Genomic DNA, 22067 nt, shown 5'->3' with positions numbered 1-22067 from the left:
TTTATTCCTTGAGTGCTAACACACTCGGTTAAGGAGCCCCTGGGTAAAGCCAAAAAGCCAGATTGGCTGGGATGTCCACCCTTCCTAATGGGTGAGTCACCCCTATTAAATAGCGGGGTTTGTATTCCAGTTACGGAACAAATAACAAATTCGTAGATAACTTGTATTTTTCCTAACTATACAAACCTTAGCTATTTAACCAAACTTGCCCGCCAGCCCTATCCTCCTTGAAGTCCTACCTCCAAGCAAAGTGAGCTCAATCACAGGTGTGTTAGGGGGAGGGGTAGCAAGCTACCCTCCCTACCCCCCGCTAACTAGCGGTGTGGGTAGTTAACCCTCGTTAAAAATTAATGGCTCGTCTTTTCAGCTATGTTGAAAGTAATGCCCCTATTAAATAGCTAAGGTTTGTATACTTAGGAAAAATACAAATTATCTACGAATTTGTCATGTTTACAGATTACCTCAGTGACATGTTGCTCATGTTGTTGATCAAACCTTAAATTCTCTATTGGATTATTTTTAAAAACATTAGACCAGAAGTCTCTGAAAATCACCTTCTGATCTTGGGGTGATTAGACTTTGACATTGTTATGGAGGATGTAGAATATTTAAGGGTCTTGATAAGTGTCTTCACATTTTTTCAAAAGATGCTCCCAGGTTGAGTTGATGATTTTGATTGATTCTATTTTTATTCTTTCTTGGATATTGTGTATGTAAAAAGTTGATGTGTTGGACCTCGGATATTAATTAAATCTAGGGCTTGTTTATAACTAATCTGTAATAGCTTGAGATAATCTGTTTCTTTAGGTTCTGAGGGAGATATAGAGTTCTGAGGATTCTTTGATCATCCTCTACCAAAAGGTTATTTTATCATCTATATAGGATTTATCCTATATAGGTGTGTCATAAGTAGAGAGAGAGTCATTGAGTGTTACCTTGAAATGTTCCCAGTCGGCATTGTTAATGTCAAGTGTTGGGCTAGTGACTACCAATATGGATCTCACAGTAAGTCTTAATATAACAGGAAGATGGTCTTATGTGGTTAAAGGGCCGTGAGTGAGTGAATAGTTGAAGATATGAAACCTGTTAGAAGAGAAGAATATCAGGCCTACTTGAGGCTCTTCTGCAAAAAAAGATGTGTCAAAATCTGGTCCTAGAAACCTAATGATATTCCTATTCATTAGGCCATGAATTAAGATGACTAGGGTTTGTTACATTATGGCTTAGGGCCGGGTGAGTTGCGTTAAGGCTGGCTAATAGATGACGGGGATATTGCGTTGCAATAAGTAGATTAAATCTTGCTGTGAAAATACTGGGTTTTTAGGAGGTATGTAGGTTGTTGCAACGATTACTGGTCCCATTACTGTCCGTAGTTTAATTGCAATTAAATCATGATTGAAACCATCAATTAATTTAACTCTGTCACGTCTTAATGCTATTGCTGCTCCGCCATTTTGCTCACCAGAGGTGTTGCAGACATTGTAGTTTTAGATCTTGATACGGGTGGAGTTGGGTATCCCTGTGGAGTTGAGAAGTATGAGATGAGGGGAGAGAGAGAGAGGAGTAGACATTAATAAGTTTCTTGCTTCCGAGGAATATCGACTTTATAATATTGTGTTGAATTACTGTGAGAGTGTCCAATATGGTGCTTGTCCTTTGGTTAGGTCAAAGAAATTTATAAGTTGTATGACTGTATTGTCAAAATTTCTCAGTGAAGACATTTTTAATGGTTTTACTCTCAAAGATGATCCTCTTAGGGGTATCGTGAGCAGCAGGTTGGGGGGGGGAGGCGGTTTGCTGTATTGATTGAGGTGTATAGTCTAAGTCCAATTTTGGGTTTCTTTGTTTGTTTAATTGGGGAAGGGTTGGGAGAGCAGTGGCTCCTTGCAGTTCAGTGTCTGCAGGAACAGATTTTGAAGTTGAAACTTGTGATTGTTGTGGAGATTGTTTTTTTTAGCAGGATTGGACATCAAAATATATATGTAAAAGAAGTTTATCCTATTATTTGAGGTAAAACAGTAAAATTATAATCTTCAAGCGGTAGTCTTCATTAAATATAATGCTGAAGTAAGTATGCAATGTGCTTTAATAAGTGCTTTCTTAATCAAAATTATACACATACTGATGCTACGAAGTTGCACATTATGTGTAGCGCTATGGCATTACAATAGCTTTACTGTTGCATAAGATATCCATGTAATTTGTGATTATATACAACTCACATACAAAACATTATTGAGTGCATGTCATTGGTATCCAGTCAACAAACAATCTTTTTTCAATGTGATGTCCAGGATTTATGAATACTGTATGGGCAAATGTAAAAGATTGGTTTGTATGGAAAAGTTAAAATTTTTCATGTCTTTATTAGAAATGTATCTCTTTATTTTTTATTGATACAGGTGAATAGATATACATTATTTATTTTCCTTAGGCAATTCCATACATGGACAAGTGATAAATATGGTCAGTGCTACACTTTTAACTCTGCCTTCAGAAAAGTAGTACATAAGAAAAAGGATAAAAATGAAACTGGTAATGCCATTCCACGGAAGACTTCATCAATTGGACCAATGGTGAGTAAAGCCACAACATTGCACGGTTTAACCAAATATAGGATAAGTTTCACTACTTCAAATGTTTTGGTGTCAACTCAGTCTACCTCTAGTACAGTATGCAACAATTTTGATCTAAAAATGCCATTTAGTGTCCAATATCTAACAGGAACATATAGAGACAATAAGAGTATACAGTACTGTAGAATTTTAAGCCAAGGGGACTCTATAGGGAAATGTTTTCAAGTATCTTGAAGAGTACGGTACTGACCAACCAAGAGCCCTTATATTTACAGCGACATACTAGGAGCTATCGAAAGTGGTCAGCTAATTTCTGATTGTTAGCTATGTCATTTTGTTATAATGGTTTAATTTTAGTGGTAGTTTTCTTTTTTATGTAGATTCCCTTTTCACCTTTATTATCCACTCATACTTTTTTATTAGATACAGTCAGCCCTCTTTATTTGCGGGGGTTAGGTAACAGACAGGTGCGAAGACTGAGAATCTGTGAATACTTACTGCCCTCTTGTGGGATAACTCCTAACCCTATTAACTCACTGCCCATTGCCTATGTGCAGTCACCTAACACACTAATTACTGCCTAATATTGTTTTTACTTGGTTTCTATAGTAAGTATTGTGTAAATGAATGAACACATCTCAGTAAGTGTACAGTACATGTGCACACGTATACACCACGTAGTATACTCGGTAAAGCTGTGTTACAGTACAGCACAGTACGTAACACCACAGTAGTGATTGGGACACTTTAACAACAAAACCCTGTTGTCTCTATCTAATATGACACTCGCTGATACTGAAGTGTATACAGTATTACTGTAATACATCATATGTATATCACTACAGTGTAACTATTTTTGTTTGGACGACTCACGCTGTTTGACAATACAGATGCTCCCCAAGATACGAACATCCGTGTTACAAGCATCCGGATATACGAACACAAATTGACGGAAGTCCAAACATGTTCGTAAACATCCGTAAATTTCATCGCAAGTTTAAATTTTGAAATTAGCGCCACTCCGGACTTGTATTGACTATATCTTGATTTTGTTATTACCAATGTTCTACTTAATTTTTCTTAGAACTTCCAAATAAATTAAATGAATGCTATTTTTATAATGTTTTTCTTTATGACGCCGCCTAAAACGGAAACCTTCCATCATAATAAACAAACGAAGGCATTAAACGTGCATGATGAAAGTGATAAATAATGATATTAAAAGCTTTTAGTAAATATGTTATTACAAATATTATTTACTGTATCTATATAAAATCCTACATATGTAGCAAAGTAGGAAAACTATTTTTTTTGGGGGGACGCGTTTAATCATCAATAACAAACTGCCGCTAATGACAGGATGATAATTTACGATAATTCTAAACTGTTACTAAAGATGATTGTCCATTCCATATCCAAAGTACTTTTCCTAACTTTAGTTATAAGTCAACTTGTACCCCCCTCATTTATGAAACCATCTAAAATAAAAAGTATGAGAAGGAGCAAGTACTAGCCCGATTTTTAAAGTTGTCGAACAATTAAGTTACCGCTATAACGTTCGATGTGACAGATGGTGCGAGATTGGAGAAAAGTAAGGAAAATTGAATCATGATTGATTTTCAATATAAATGAAACTTTGAGGAGCAACAAATATATCATTTGTTAGAGAGAAAGAGAGAAGTAAGGAATGGGAGGTAGTGAAAAGTAACCCACAGAGAGAGAGAGAGAGAGAGAGAGAGAGAGAGAGAGGAGAGAGAGAGAGAGAGAGAGAGAGAGAGAGAGAGAGAGTGTGTGTTAGCTGTTTTAAATGTAATAAACAAAAAAATTTGATAGGTTATAACACATTGGTGCTTATGTAATATCAACTGTATAGACGGTTTGAATAAGTTAAGAAATGGTATAAACGATACTTTGTTAGTGTATTCGTACGCTCTCAAGAGCGGCAGCTAGACGTCAGCTGATCTGATCACAACCAAAAGTAAAACAAAAAGAAGTCAACAATACTTGATTTTTAAAACACACCCGAAATTTAAAAACAAAAGTACACGCTTTCTTAATGTGCAATTAACTATTTAAAGAGTAGCAATTTTCTAGAATAAAATGATGTTTCCCAAAAAATAGTGGTTTGCTGATGAAATTGGATGCCGTATTTTTAGCTACGATTGAAATGGATGTAGACTAGGCATAATTTTTTCGTTTCGTATTTAATTGACACTAAGAAAACTAATTTTAGATTCTTCATCTATATGTAAGTATTGTATAACACAAGAGAGAGAGAGAGAGAGAGAGAGAGAGAGAGAGAGAGAGAATGAATCAGCTGTTGTGATGGAATGCCGTGTTTTTGTTTCGTGAGAAATTGATCGCCACGACTAACAACAACATACTGTACTGAACTTTACAGTATTATACAGACTACTGTAATATGATAAAGTAAAATATTTGTAATAACCTATTTTTTATGAAATGGGGCTATTTGTTGACTTCTACGGCTGAAAATCGTAGACATCTGAGTTAGTTTACGCTTACCCTAGACCAAAATTTAACACTAACGACTTACGAACAATCTGCATTACGAACAGACTCTCGGTCCCTATTGTTTTCGTTAGTTGGGGACTGTCTGTACTGTACAGTATAATTAATAAACAGTGGAGTACTCCAAGGGATTGTGTTGTCACCTATGTTGTTTATCCTCCACATGGATTTTGTAATGCATAGAACAGTTGGGGATGGTGGAGAAGAATTGGACTGGATTGGTAACAGGAAATTAGCTGACATAGAGTATGCTGATGACGCTTTCCTGTAAGATTGTCTTTTGTTGGTAAGAGTGTCTTTGATGGCTTTTTCATGAGGTAACAATAAAAATAAACTAAATAGGTACAACTGAGGACGAATATTGTTTATGGGATCAGCTTTAGTCCCTAGTTGATGTCTGTAACTATCATGCTGTTCACTCTAAATTTGCTGCATTTAACACGATATCAAAAAGGCAGCATGACAGCTGTCTTTTCTATTTCAGTTATCAACATAGAAATTGGCAGGAACAGGGAAAATATATTTCCTTTCAATCCCTGAAATTTTATTTGGATATGCGAATTATTCTAGGAACAATGTATATACTAGAAAGTTTTTTCTTTATAGTTATTTGTAGCTCTTGGGGTGACACCCCTCTCGAGGATCTCCCTATTTTTTGGTCAATCTTTTAGAAGGTTTTACCCGCTGAGAGTCATTACCTTTGAGGGTGTCCCCAGTATTAAAAAACTTTGAAAATCATATCATAACCCTTCAGCTAGAAAGACAAACTTGTTTTAAATGTAACTCTCAGGGTGTCACCCTGGGCAGACCTCCCTTACTGCACCCCTGATGTCTTATTTGTATGTAAATGATTATATATGTAGATATATACATAAAAGTATATTCGTGTGCTCGAATACAAAGTTTAATTTATATATTTAATTAATAAGGCAAAATTGGACTAGTTTTCAAAGCCATGGCCGGGTAAAATTGGATAGGAAAATTTCTCAATTTTTTATTGCTTAAGCAAAATTGGACAATCTTGGATTACGGACACAAAAATTTATGTAAGTATAAATTTTTGTCTAGTATATTTATGTTAATAGGGATCACAAATTGGGATCATTTGCTCAAGTGAGCGTTGCCTCTTATCAGAGTTACAGACGTGTCCAAAGTTGCCTCACTATCCAAAATTGCCTTGCCTCTAATATATTTTCTTTATTACTGAAATATGAGAATTTCTAATGCTTTGATGATTACGAGACAAACAATTTTTATAGGTGAGACCTCCCTCTTTAGAAATCACATTTGGTTTTTGGTCATAAATTAATAATATAGATTTTGTACAAAGGAATCTATAAAAAAAAAAGAAAACTATCATAACCCTAAATGGAAAGGTGTTGTAAGACGGCTACCTAAAACAATAATTGAAATTATGAAATTAGCATAGGGAAGGAAAATGAAAGCATATATTTCAGCTAAGAGCAGTCCTTGATAATTAATGCTTTTGACATTAAGAAGTAAATAAAGAAATAAAATTGTAGTTAGTTGATACTGTACCATTAATCAAGATAAGCTACTTTTGGTGGAAGGTTTTTGTATCTTGGTGTTTGAGTATTGTGAGACTGGGATTTTAACATTTATGGAAATAATGAAATATATAATTAATTGAATTGTGATGAAAGAAACTCATGTTCTGTAAACTAGTTGATGTAGCTTCATGCACAAGTTGATCTTTTTGTTTATATATTGTGAAAGACTGTACATTGAAATGAACTCAATATGTGGATATTTTCAAATCATGTACTTATGCTAAACAAATTGGGTAAAAGTAAGTTTTATTTGCACATTCATCTGTTGAATTGCAAAGGTTTACGTAATATATTTGAATGAAAAATTATGGAATATCTAAATTTTTCTCTACAGAGTGGGATTAGATTGACACTGAACATCAATGCCAAGGATTACGTGTCACTATTATCACCAGATGTGGGTGCAAGGATCATAGTACACAGTCCACACCTGCTCCCTTTCCCTGAAGATGAAGGGTTCAATATATCTCCAGGTCTCAGTGTGTCTGTCTCTATCAGTTTGGTAAGATGAAATGATATATGTTCCGAATCTGGAATACAAACCACGCTATTTAATAGGGGTATTACTTTCGGCGTAGCTGAAATGACGAGCCATTAATTTTTAACGAGGGTTTACTACCCACACCGCTAGTTGGGGGGGGGGGGGTTGTGGAAGGTAGCTTGCTCTCCCCCCCCCCCCCTCTCACACACCTGTGCTTGAGCTCACTTTGCTCTTGACTTGGATGGTGGTCGGACGTGTCCGCGCTCATCTTCGCCATCATTTGGCAGCCATTTAATTGCTTTTTTCTTTTCTTTTTTTAGTTCTGTATATGTGAAGTTGGCCTCTGCGATCATGCGCACTTGCCCTGGGTTTCCCGACCACCCCTGTGGAACATTCATGTCGGCGGTCGAGACTGATCCTCACGCCCTTTGTCCTTCTTGTAGGGGCCAACGGTGTGATAGCAACAACAGGTGTAGTGAGTGTAGGGAGTAGTCTATCTCCCAGTGGGAGAGGTTTTCGCGACGACGGAAGAAGCCCAAACGGGATATTTCTCCTTTGAAGGTTGCTTCGAAAGGAGAAAAACCCAAGGTCTCTTCTTCCGTTGCCCAAACCTCCTCCGAAGCTCCCACTCGGTCGGTCTCTTTCGAGAGACCTTCGAGTGGTAGCGTAGACCGATGTATTGTTTACCAACCCCGCGTCTCGAGAGATGACGTTACTTCTCCTAGCGAAGCAGCTCCACCTCTCCCCCCGGGGAGGATATGTCATTAACCTCCCTTTTCCAGGTTTGGTCCTCCTTGGGGCTTACGGGTTCACCCTCCAAGGAGGTTTTGCTTAACTACATCCGATTGGGTGCCGCTGTCAAGCAATCGTCGTCACTGTCAGAGGTTGATCCTCTGTCTCTTGTCGACGTTGTGGTGTCAGAGGTATCCAATGCGGTATCACCCATCACCTCTGCCTCTCCAAACTCTATGGTAGCTGATGGCTTAGTTTCTCCCGTTCCTGTTCAACCTACGAGGGAGAAACTAAGTCCATCGTCAGTCTCTCCTGCTAGTGTTTCTCCCTCGGGGGAGTACACTTACAGAGACTCCTCTTCGGAGGACTGCATAAGGTCAGCTTGCTGATCCAACGGCCCCCAGAGGGCGCATTCGTCGGAAGGCTCGCATTTCTCTTCGCCTTAGAGGCCTTCCTTCACCTGCGGTGATGAGGCGCCTCTTTGGTTGAACATCTTCGATGCAGTCCACCACAGAGGAGCCTCGAGACCAATCATCCATCACTGCTCCTGCATTGGTCCTGGAACTTTCTGCAGATCGTTCACGATCTCCTTCGGTGGAAGGTCGTCCTTTTAAAGGACACGTCGACCTTCCATCCAACAGACCTGCCGACCTGCCGTCACCGTTTCTACATGGGCCTAACAAGGCTCCACCAAAGCACGCTATTGCGCGCCAACCACATACGCGCTACGCGCCAATGAGACCTGACGAACGCTCCTTAGTAGCTCGTCAGGCCCCATCACTAAACCCTAACACAGGGCATCAAGGGCGTATGCGCCAACATGCGCATACGCTCCAACAGGCGCATAGCTCCATCACGCGCTATGTGCGCCCATGTTCTCCTGCGAGCCCTGCGCCCACGCCCAGCTGCGCTTCAATACTCGCCTGCGCGCCATCATCCTCCTGCGCAATGGCGCTGTCCTGCGCTCCACCGCTCTCCCACGCGCCATCAGTCTCCTGCTCGTGCGCATACGCGCCCAACATCCAACTCCTGCGCGCCCAACATCCAACTCCTGCGCGCCAACGATCTACTGAAAATAGTACTTCTGGGAAGTCAGTAATGCTGGCTTCTCCCACGTGCCAACCAGTACCATCGCGCCAGCACTCACTTGCGTGCCAGCCTTCTCCCACGCGCATCCGCAAGGATACGCGTCCGCGCCCTGCGCACGCTCGCCCATCCTCTCCAAAGGATGCGCGGCAACATTCTCTCGCGCTCCCGCACGCCCCACATGATTCAACTGCGCGCCCGCACGCCCCACATGATTCAACTGCGCGCCCGCGCGCTAAGGATCTTTCTCCTGCACGCGCGCGCCCTATAGCTGGTATAGATGCACTTGAACTTTCTCCCGCGCGCCTGCGCACTCAACGTGATAATCCTGCGCGCCCGCGCTCACGAATACTCTCCCGCACGCGTGCGTGCCAACAGTCTCCCTTGCGCGAGCCCCGATATTCTCCCTTGCGCGAGCCCCGATATTCTCCCTTGCGCGAGCCCCGATATTCTCCCTTGCGCGAGCCCCGATATTCTCCCTTGCGCGAGCGCCATTATTCTCCCTTGCGCGAGCGCCATTATTCTCCCTCGTGCGAGCGCCATTATTCTCCCTCGCGCGAGTGTCAATATCCTCTCGCGCGCGAGACTACTGAACTACGCACGGCAAGGTCGCCATCGCCTCATTCCCCTCCCCGCAAGCGCATATCACCGTGCATTGTGGGAGAAGGGAAACATCCAGAGGGGTCCAGGACCCCAAAGCCACCACAGGCGAACCCACCAATGATGGGGACTCCTCCCAGGGATCTTTCAATCCCTATCCCTTCAAGGGGTATGTCTGACAGCGCGTCTGTTAGCCAACAGCCCTGGTTCGGTGCACTGATCAGAGCCGTAACGCAGGCTTTCAAGCCTGTCTTCTCTGAATTGGGACACAGAACCATGGCTTCTTCTACCCCTTTGAAGAGGAAAAAGCAGAGTTTCGGACGCAGTCACTTCCCCAAGGGCGAAACTAACTCCACGCAGACCTACGAGGCAGGTTCCTTCTTTTCCTCACACTGCCTCTCCTTCCCTTTCGGACGACGATTTCCCGTCCCCAAGGGAATCACGCGAAGAGAGACTTTCCCCCATTGCACCAATGGGGGAAACCTCTCCTCGCACCGAGGGGTCTAATCAGTTGGGGATTCAAAGGAACATGCCACCCTCGTCAATGTTGAAGTCCTACATCCTTCCCAGGAAGGAATCTGAGGACTCCAAAACATTGCCAAAGTCCTCTACTAGGACTAGGATGGAGCCAGCTAGCCACTCAGGGAATGTCCGTGACTCTCCCCAAGAAGAGCCTTTGGGGATAGAAGGAGACTTCGCTGCAAGTCCTACAGCAGGAGGAGACCAGCAAGAGTCAGAACATGCATTTTGGCAAGTTCTGACTCTGAGGGCTCTCAACGGGTTTTCCGACCCAGAGATCCCTCCTCAAGAGGGCAAGGACACGTAGTCCATGGGAAATAGCTTTTTAGGTCAAACAAATTGCAATATTTTGTTTTATTGCATGAACATGTTATATGGACTCTTAGGAACAACATATCCAAAATGGGACAAATTCAGCCATTTTGAAGTTGTGAAAATCACACTTTTAACGTTTTCGGAGGGTACATTTTTCCATATTTTCCCGTTTTTCTCCAAAACGGTTCATCGTACGGGTAAGAGGTGTATGTACCAAAAAGATAGAAAATTAAATTCTGCACATGTTTTTCTTTTTAAGTATTTACCCTAAAATTGAAAGTTTTTGCGCAAACAAGCCCAGAATTGGAATACAGTACACACATTTTGGAGAAACTGAAAAAATCGACTTTGTACTCACATTTACCTAAATATCTCTTAAACTACTAACTTTACGGTAAAATGTTATAGAATTGCTCCTTTAGAGTGAAGATTTTTCTTTATTTTAACATATTTTTTTTCCATTATATCTTGATATTTTGCAAAAGAAACACACACACACACACAAATAGACAATTTTTATTCATGCAAAACAGATGAAAATAGAAGGTTTAGTAAAACAAATTGCAATAGTTTATTCTATGCACGAATGTGTCATTTGGACTCTTTGGAACACCACAGTAAATAATATGACAAATTTGGCCATTTTGAATTTGAATAATTCCATATTCAAAATGGCGACCGTTCTCACTGTTTGAACTGACGTATCTTCTCAAATTTCCACTTTTTAATGCCTGCATGGCCGATGACAGAATATTCTGTTATCACGAAACAAGCTTCTGCCACTTCATTGCTGATAATGTTGACCACAATACAGTAACAATTACTGGAAAGGACACTTATCATGGCATGGGTCTGATGTGTGCAGTCACACCACCAGTAGCCACATCTCAAACTGTCATTCGGAATTCAGAATATTTTAAGATCAAGCGAAAAAAAATTGCATTAAAAACGTATAGAAAACTTGGAAAAGTGGGAGACATGTTGAACTACAAAGCAGTATCGTCCATTGTCCATGATGACATCAGAGAACATCTTGATATCCTTTGGAAGATTTCTTTTCCTTATAGATGCAACAGGCCAGGATGGTCCGGCTTTATGCAGAGCATTACCCAAGGTAGCCATTTAGGAAAAGCATCCTTCCACTTCTTACCAATGGTTGACTTGGATCCAAACAATTTAAGCTGTATCTTTATTACCCTGATGTTTGTAAATGACGAGTACATGAAATACAACATATCGCCTGTCATCACATTTGATCAACCCTTGTGGCTCAAGGCAAGGCATATCATCAGCCATGAAAACCAACTCAAACATATTGTTCTCATCCTCGGGCCATTCCATACCTTAATGAGCTTCCTGGGCACTATGGGTCACATCATGAAAGATAGTGGACTGAGAACACTACTGGAGCTTGTGTATGGGCCCAACACTGTCAACCATATGCTGACTGGAAAGGCGCATGAGCGAGCAGTACGTGGCCACTTCTTAGTTTATGTTGCTTTGAATGTATCAGTGATCAAGAAAGCATCAGATCATGAGGCCACTCAGAATTCAATAGATGGAGCATTACAGAAGTTTGACAAAGTTCTTCGATCAACAAAAACAGAAGTGGAAGCTGAAGACCAGGACATATTGGCAGTTGAAGAGAGGCTCAGAGATATTCAGGATCAGCTACAACAGAGCCCAAATGGAAAATTATGGGTTCAGTACATGGAGATGATGGATATCCTGTGATCTGCACTCACAGGTCAAAGAACCAGCCAGCCAACATTGTACTTCAGGGCACTACAAAGAATGCTTCCATTTTTTGCTGCCTCTGGACATAATAACTACACAAAATCAGCACACCTATTCCTCCAGGACATGGTGGACCTACAGAAAACGAATGAGAAACTCTATGACCAACTTATTGAGTCTGGTTTGTTCTTCATTAGGAGATCGGACAGATACTGGGGTGGGTTAGCACCTCATCTTGTTATTGAGCAGGTGTTAATGAAATCCACAAAGTCAACAGGAGGCTTAACACATGGACGAGGTATGGATGAAATTCAATGAACAAAATGGTTACAAGCCATGCCAGTCTTTGCTCAGATAAGTAATGAAGTAAAGAGTGTCCCGGAGAAGACTAGCACTGAAAGAAACAAAGACTTGACTGAATCCAGAAGGATGAGATATCAGGAGGATACTTCAAAGATTTTCCAGTACCTAGAACAACATAGTCCTTTCACAGAAAATGAGTATTTGTACAACATTATTTCAGGATTATCCGCACCACAGTCAAATGCTCACCTTGCCAAAGATTTTGGGAACAATATAATCAAAATGATGGAAGACCAAAATGCAGCAAACTATATCTTCAAAAAGAAACACCAAATCAAGACAATGGGTCAGAAGATAGTAACAGATGAGTTGAAGTGCAGGTAGATCCTCAAGCTCTATTTCAGCGGTTACTTGTGATAGCCAGTAATGCTGAAATCAGCTTAAGTGAAATCATGAAGTTCGAGCTCTCTGTATACCCACCATCACTGTTCACAAGCAATAGACTTCCTCGAAGTGCCACCAAATCTCAGCTTGCAGATGCCATAGCAAAATCCACTATAAGTCAAGCTGAGTCAATCCCTGATGCTGAATGTTCTGTTTTTGATGGTGGATCCTTGCTTCAACGCATCAAATGGACTGCAGGAGAAACATATGAAGATAATGCATCCAAATATGTTGTTCTTGTCAAGAGAAATAGCTATCCTATTGTTGTCTTCGATGGATATAGCAATACTGCATCGACAAAATATGTGACTCATCAAAAGCGTGCTAAGGGCTTAAATGTTGCCCCAGATGTTCACCTGACACGCACCAAAGTCTTTACCTTTGGAACTAAGGAGGCATTTCTAGCAAACCATAAAACAAACAGAGTTTCTGTCTGAAACTCTGAAGGAGCATGGTGTATCTACAAAGCATGCAGAGGGAGATGCAGATTTTCTAATAGAGCAAGAGGCAGTTAACATGACAGTTAGCAAGGTAACATACGTTATAGCAGAGGATACTGACATTTTGGTGCTTCTCTGTCATCACATGAAGTCTACCAGTCAGCCCCTGTTCATGGTATTACAGAAATCCAATATGAAGCATCCCATTTGGAACATCGGAGAAATTAGTGCACGACTTGGTGAAGAATGCTGCGGGTGTTTACCATTTATGCATGCTCTGTGTGGATGTGACACCACGTCAAGGTTAAACAAAATAGGAAAGGGAGCTGTACTGAAAAAACAAAGTGTTCTCTGCGAGTGTGCTGTGCCATTCTTGTCTCCCAGCTCAACTCACGAGAAAATAAAAATAGCAGGAGAACGAGCAATTATTCAGATGTACAGCTCTAACAGTGATTGTGCAAGTCTTGATGACCTGAGAAAGAAAAAGTTTCAGGGAAAAGTCATCAAGAGTTTGAGAAGTGTTGATGTGAAAGAACTGCCACCTACTAGTGATGCACCAAAATATCACTCATTCCGGGTTTACCATTAAACACAATTCTGGCTAGGTAACAGTGATATTAAACCTGACGATTGGGGCTGGAAGAGAAATGGAAAAAACTTAATTCCTTGCACGATGGACAACAGCCCTGCGCCTGATGCCTTGCTGAGAGTAATCAGATGCATATGCAAAGGCTTTTGTGACACTCAGCACTGCTCATGCAATAAACACGGGTTATATTGTACAGATTTTTGTACTTGTGTTAACATATTAATAGACGTAGACACTGAACATGATTAATTTAGTTTGTGCATGTATTTTGAGCAACAATGATTGCATTTTTTATTTCTGTTATTTTCAAACACCGTCAAGAGCTAATCAATAATTTGATGTTTGTCATTTTAGTTAATCTTGTATATATTACAACCATTGTAAAATCCAAGTAAATTGCAAAGGTAATTTTCTTCTTGAAATATTAAGTGCAGCCTTCATTTTAACCAGGGGCCCACAGAGGTCACGGGGGAAAACTGATGTCTGCAGTAATTTCCTGGTCTCCATGCTTTTTTGAGTAATCAATATATATATATATATATATATATATATATATATATATATATATATTTATATATACTGTATATATATATATATATATATATATATATATATATATATATATATATATATATATATATATATATATATATATACAGATGCTCCCCTACTTACGAACATTCGAGTTACGAACAACGGTACATACGAACACAAATTGAAGGAAGTCCAAACATGTTCGTAAACATCCGTAGATTTCATTTCAAGTTAAATTCTCTCTCTCTCTCTCTCTCTCTCTCTCTCTCTCTCTCTCTCTCTCTCTCTCTCTCTCTCTCTCTCTCTCTCTCTCTCCGTATTTTGATTTTTAATGCAGTTAAATCTTCCTATTTCTTTGAAAATGATTAAAAAGAATTTTATATCCTTATTCGATGTTTCAATTAAGGGAATAGTAACGGATCGGAAGAACACTCGATTTGCCTCTCGCCTTCCGTCAGAAGAAATATAACGTCATCAGACTTTTGGCATTTTTTTTTTATTTAACATATTAGAAATATCTTCAAGATGAATATTACATCAGCGCCAATATGTTACAGAAAATCAGTTTCCCTACAGTTCTTATTATTAGGTATCATGCGAAATCGTTGTACTGTAGCTCTTTCTGTGTGTGTGTGTGCTCGCTCTGTCAATCGCATATGGGTAGTTAATTCTAAAGCTTCATACAGTATTCAATTTTTCGTTCAATATTAAGCCTTCATATTTCATTAGACATTATTGTGTTTAATTATGGTTTATTAAAGCACGTTCATTTTTTTTTTTTTTTTCTTGAGCATTTCAATAATCAACAATTACTTTTGATTTACTTTTGGTTGGGAGATCAGCTGATCTCAAGGTGACGCTGCAGTATTACGATTATGCGCACATATAGTACGAATAACACTGATTTATATAATTTTCTTGATATTCGAAATCTCTTCATAGTGAATATTACAACAGCGCTAATATATCATAGGGTATCACATTTTCCATACAGTTCGTTGATAGACCTTATTATTAGTTATAAACGGAATACGCAAACCCCCCCCTCTCTCTCTCTCTCTCTCTCTCTCTCTCTCTCTCTCTCTCTCTCTCTCTCTCTCTCTCTCTCTCTCTCTCTGTCTCCGTATTTTGATTTTTAATGCAGTTAAGTCTTCATATTTCTTTGAAAAATATTAAAAAATTCTTTATATCCTTATTCGATGTTTCGATTATGGGAATAGTAACGGATCGGAAGAAAATCACTTGCTTTGCCTCTCGCCTTCCGCCAGAAGAAATATAACATCAGACTTTTTTTTTCTTAACTTTACGGTAAGTTGTACTAATCTCATAACTAATGATACAGACCACTAAAACACTTGATATCGTTACTCGGTGTTTCGATTATGAGAATTCTGTAATAAGATTACTCGGCAACATAATGAAAGGAAATCATTCGGTTTGTCAGCGCTCTTCCGCCAAATACATGACGTCACAAGATACGTGACGTATACTCTACAAAGAATGATTCCGTCGGTCAAAATTAAAATAAAACAATTCAGTAAACTAACCTTCTGCATTTTATTTAACAATACCAAAACAACCATGAAGCAGTTAAATGCACAGTACTGTTACATACAGTAAATACAGTACGGTACAAGTCAGCTGATTTGATAAGCGTGAAAAGGTAAACGTTACAGTACAGTACATAATGCAAATGGCCGCTTGTTTACGTAAGTTTCTAGCAAAAAAATTGGGTAATGGAACAATAAAATATCTTTCAGTACATTTATTTAAAAAGGAATTAATGTACAGTACTGTACTAAATGTACAGTACACTATATTTACTACAATTTTACTTAAAGTCAGCTGATTCAGAAATGCAGTGCATATGTATGGCCGATTGTTTGTGCAAGTTTCCATTATGTAGTGTGCAGTACAGGATAATAAAACAACATACTGTACTGAACTTTACAGTATTATACAGACTACTGTAATATGATAAAGTAAAATATTTGTAATAACCTATTTTATATGAAATGGGGCTATTTGTTGACTTCTACTGCTGAAAATCGTAGACATCTGAGTTAGGTTACGCTTACTCCAGACCAAAATTAACACTAACGACTTACGAACAATACGACTTACGAACAGACTCTCGGTCCCTATTGTGTTCGTAAGTTGGGGACTGTCTGTATATATATATATATATATATATATATATATATATATATATATATATATATATATACACATATATATATACATATATATATATATATGTGTGTATATATATATATATATATATATATATATATATATATATATATATATATATATATATTTAAAAGTGGAAATTTTAGAGGATACTTCCATTCACACAATGAGAACGGCCGCCATTTTTAATACGGAATTACGCAAACTCAAAATGGCCGAATATGTCAGTTTTTTTTACTGTGGTGTTCCAAAGAGTCCAAATGACACATTTGTGCATAGAATAAACTATTGCAATTTGTTTTACTGAACTTTCTATTTTCATCTGATTTCCATGAATTAAAATTGTGTCTATTTTTGTGTGTTTGTGTTTCTTTTGCCAAATATCAAGATATAATGGAAAGTAAATACGTCAAAATAAAGAAAAATCTTCACTCTAAAGGAGCACTTCTATGACATTTTACCGCAAAGTTAGTAGTTTAAGAGATATTTAGTAAATGTGAGTACAAAGTCGATTTTTCCAGTTTCTCCAAAATGTGTGTGTTCTAATTCTGGGCTTGTTTGCGCAAAAACTTTCAATTTTAGGGTAAATACTTATGGAAACAAACATGTGCAGAATTTAATTTTCTATATTTTTGGTACCAATACCTCTTACCCGTTCGATGAACCGTTTTGGAGAAAAACGGGAAAACATGGAAAAATGTACCCTCCGAAAATGTTAAAAGTGTGATTTTCACAACTTCAAAATGGCCGAATTTGTCCCATTTTGGATATGGTGTTCCTAAGAGTCCATATAACATGTTCATGCAATAAAACAAGATATTGCAATTTGTTTGACCAAATGACCCTTTTTGGGCTATTTCCCTTGGACTAACGGTCTTGGACCGTGTCTTTGGTACTCAGAAACCCTCCAAGACCACTGCAGCACTGCCCTGGTCTCAAGGGGTTAAGAGTACCAGGGACAAGATCTCACAACAGCTCTCCGAGATGTCCCCCTCCAACCGTTCCGGTGCCGCCAACAAGCTCCTCCCACCTCCTTGCGTATAGCAAGGGGGCAAGCCCTTCGGGCAGAAGTCCAGACCCTGTTGAAGAAGGGCGCTCTCCAAGAGGTCCTCGACGGATCTCCAGGATTCTTCAGTCGACTTTCTTGTAAAGAAGGCGTCTGGAGGCTGGAGACCAGTCATCGACCTCTCAGCTCTGAGCAAGTTTGTCAAACAAACTCCGTTCAGCATGGAGACGGCAGACACGGTCAGACTAGTTGTAAGACCGCAAGACTTCATGTGCACACTGGACCTAAAGGACGCTTACTTCCAGATCCCAGTCCATCCGTCTTCAAGGAAGTACTCGAGATTCAGCCTAGACAACAGAAAGTACCAGTTCAAGGTGCTGTGCTTTGGTCTCTCCACAGCACCACAAATTTTCACCAAAGTGTTCACCCTAGTATCATCTTGGGCACACAGGATTGGCATCCGTCTCCTCCGTTATCTGGACTGGTTAATCCTAGCAGACTTGGTGTCAACCCTTCTTCAACACCGAGACAAACTTCTGAGACTTTGCCAAGATCTGGGGATCATGGTAAATCTCGAGAAGCCTTCACTGTTTCCCACTCAAAGACTGGTATACCTAGGCATGATTATAGACACCACTCTCCACAAAGCCTTCCCATCAGACGACAGGATAGCAAGGCTGAGGAAGGTCGCAAGACCTTTTCTCAGACGAGAAGAACTTCCAGCTCAATCGTGGTTACGTCTCCTCGGTCACCTTTCATCGCTGGCCCATATAGTTCCCAATGGTCGCCTCAGGATGAGATCTCTCCAGTGGCGACTCAAGTCCCGGTGGAATCAAGCGTACAACTCCCCGGACATCCAGATCCCCATGGGACCTGCGGAACTGACGGATCTCCAGTGGTGGGTGGCAGACTTGAATTTAAGGAGTGGATCTTCTTGTCCTCCCCCCGGATTTGATGCTGTTTTCGGACGCTTCAAAAAAAAGGGTGGGGGCCCCATGTGCTGCACAACATGATCTCAGGCCTCTGGTCAGAGTCAGAAAAGTACCTCCACATAAATCTCCTAGAGATAGGCCGTCTTTCTGGCCCTTCAACAGTTCCAACAGTACCTGGCAAGTCACTCTGTGGTGGTGATGAGCGACAACACCACAGTAGTGGCCTACATCAATAAATAAGGAGGTACTTTTTCGCAGCAACTATCCCATCTAGCAGTAGAGATACTGAGATGGGCCGAAATCCACTCGATACCACTATCGGCACGCTTCATTCCGAGCAAAAGGAATGTGCTCGCCGACAACCTGAGCAGAGCATCTCAGATAATGAGTACCGAGTGGTCTTTGGATCATCTAGTAGCCAACAAAGTCCTGACTTTGTGGGGTCCTCTGACTGCTGACCTCTTCGCAACGGCCCTGAACTTCAGGCTCTCGCTGTACTGTTCCCTAGTCCCAGACCCCAAGGCTCTCTGGCAAGATGCTTTCCAACAACGGTGGGACAGCATCAACATTTACGCCTTTCCCCCGTTCTGTCTGATGAGGAGGGTACTCAACAAGACCAGTACATCGGTCAATCTTTCAATGACCCTCATAGCTCTGCTACAGCATCACGCAGAATGGTTCCCGGTCCTTCTGCAACTTCTAACTGAGCCACCAAGAGAACTCCCTCCATGACACAATCTACTCACACAACCACATGCCAACATCTTCCACAAAGCCGCAGGTTCACTACGGCTTCGCGCCTGGAGACTATCCAGCATCTCCTCTCTGAGAGAGGATTTTCGCAACAAGTTGCGATCAAGATGTCTGGACACCTGCGAAAGTCTTCAGCAGCAGTCTACCTGAAAACTTAGCAACCATCTGTCTCATTATTTCAATAAAATTTCCAGAAATTCCTGGCCTATTCATTCTTAAAGGGAAAAGCTAGCATATAGTTAGAATTAAAACTAAAAACAAAAAATTGATAAAGATGTAAAACAGTTTGTTTCCACCGAAAAGATGTGATGGGGGTTAAGATTCTTGTGTAAAAAAATACCCTCTCTAGCAACCACTATCTTATATTGTCATTTCTTTGTGGCCCAGCATTGGTCCAACTGTCTTTTATTACTATGAACCTCCTTTAATACTCATGTTGCTTCTTCTCTGGAAACTCGGTGTATTAATGTTTACCCCCCAGATTTTATTTGAAGTTTTCCCATTTTTTTTCTTTTCAAAAGATTCATGCCCCTAGTAAAGTAATGTAAATATTTTACTGTTAATTGTCAGGAGTACCAACTGTTCCATATACATGTATTGTAATTCAATTTTACTGTTGCATTGATGATATCAAGATACATCCCCTTCCAGATTGTGATAAGTATTTATTGCATTTTAACTTAGCATTCCTGCACAAGAATACCACTATTTTAGGTAATCTTTGTGAGGAGCGATTTCTCACTGTTCCTCTCAGGGAAAGTATATTTCAAGTTCAAGTGCTTAAGGAACTGGAGAGTCTACACTGTAGTAGTAGTCTATATATCTTACACAGAATTATTAACATTTGATTCTCATAACAGCCAAGAAAAAGACTGTATTATTGAGTTTAGGACAAATTCGCAAAAGACTAGAATAGTTTATTTATTGTGTAGTTGTTGATGATATGACAACAAATACTTGATTACCAGCCAAGTTTTGTTAGTGATGTGTCTTACAAGATCTTAACTTATTTAATCTCTTGTGTTCTTCTCAGAAGGCCAGTGAGTTTTCGCTTGTAGGCGCTAGGTCTTACATGCCTGCCCTGTTGCTTACACTAATCAGACATTCACAGTCATGTCTAATAGTCATAGTCACTTTTTGTTCCTTCATTAAGGGTTCTGAATGTTCACTAAGCCTTACAAAGTCAAGTTCCCTTCTTAGAGCCTCAAATTGTATAATTACTTTAGATCCTTCTGCTACAAATTTTTGCCTTCCAAGTTGCTCTTATAGACAACTAGATTGCGAGGCAGAAGACCAGTAGGTAGTGTGGATCTCTATATTTTCTCTTGTTAAAATAAGTTCTCTTAAGAAATCTTGTTTTCCATTTTTGGAGATGGAGTTTCATATCATAGAATTTTCTCCAATTTTTTATGTTGGTGGTAATGGATGAGCTAAAGCTGGTCGATTGCATCATATTCCAAATGACGGTGCGTTTCGTGACGGATTTACATTAAATAGATAAATATCAACATTTGTGCTTTTATTACCATTATGAGTTTCTGTGAAGGAGACGTAAAAGATTATACAGTATAGTATTTTCATTTGTTCTTTATAGTCATACTTTTAAGGGTAATGAAAGTACTCTTAGAATCCAACTAATGTAAATCGGTGATGAGCTGATGGCCAGTCTTTCAAGCGAATGGAAACGCATAATCATCTAGAATGTTATGTAATTCCCTAGCTTTAGCTGATTCATCTCTAGCAATAAAAGTGTTGATAAATATTCAGCTAAATCAAAATTTAAGAGCATCCACTATATGAAACTCCCAACTCTCAAAGTAAAAACGATGTTGCTTGGTGCCCTTACTCTAGTAAGAGGAGGGATATAAGCCTCCAGCTTACTAACTCGGTGTTGTCTTGTAATCTAGATAACTAATAGAACAAAAAACTAGGGATGTGGAACAGCAAGGGTTTATCTGCAGAAGGATCTAAAAGGATTAAAGAATTTGAGAGACTACGAGAAGAGCTCATCTTGGTAAGGGGCAATGAAGATTCAGAACCATTACTGAAGGAACATTATGTAATTATGACCACTTTACCCAACTATGGAAGTCAGGCTATTTTAAGCAGTTGGTAAGTTAAGAGAGACTTACCTTCCGCAAGAGAAGGCTTGGTGGCCTTCTGAGAATAACAAAGGAAGTAATTTCTATAGTCTCATCACTAACTTAACAGGTAAAGGAATATTGGTGTGTCAAATCGTCATCTTCCCTGCAAATGACAACTGATCTCTGCTCATCATCAACTTGGCTTGCGATTAATGAAAATAATCTAACCACTTTTTTTTTTTAAACAGTTCTACTCCTTACAATAATAATTTAAAACAGTGCTTTCTCGTTGCAAGATAGCAATCGAAGGTAGCTGGGAAGACAACTTGAAATACAATAAACTCTTATCACAATCTGAAAGGGGTGATATTTCTGATTTACTTAAAATAGTGCTTTCTCTCTGCAAGAATGAATATTTACATATCCAGAAGGGAAGCCCTTATAAAACTCAATAAACACTTTTAGAATCTACCAAGGAGGTGATTAAAAACCCCTTCCTACTTGATTATCTACAAACACCATCTCTTGAGTCTGCCAACTTGCAAAACCTGAATTTAACAATTTTTCTTTATGTGGTGCAATGTAGGGGTCAACACTAGAAATTGTTTTGAAATCCAAGACAATACAGTAGAATGCAATT

The 22067-nt window shown here is 39.6% G+C and overlaps 1 protein-coding gene across 1 annotated transcript in view; it reads left to right on the top strand.

Moving 5' to 3' along the window:
• LOC137649454 (uncharacterized) overlaps positions 1-22067 on the top strand; it is a 71841-nt gene that overhangs the window by 23195 nt on the left and 26579 nt on the right. The window contains exons 4-5 of the mRNA XM_068382437.1: positions 2435-2576; positions 7014-7181. Coding sequence (XP_068238538.1) covers positions 2435-2576; positions 7014-7181 — 310 coding nt within the window. The remainder of the gene's footprint in view (positions 1-2434; positions 2577-7013; positions 7182-22067) is intronic.

The sequence above is a fragment of the Palaemon carinicauda genome, chromosome 11 (genome assembly GCF_036898095.1).
Source record: "Palaemon carinicauda isolate YSFRI2023 chromosome 11, ASM3689809v2, whole genome shotgun sequence".
NCBI classification, from domain to species: Eukaryota; Metazoa; Arthropoda; class Malacostraca; order Decapoda; family Palaemonidae; genus Palaemon; species Palaemon carinicauda.
This window is presented reverse-complemented; position numbering and strand designations above follow the sequence as displayed.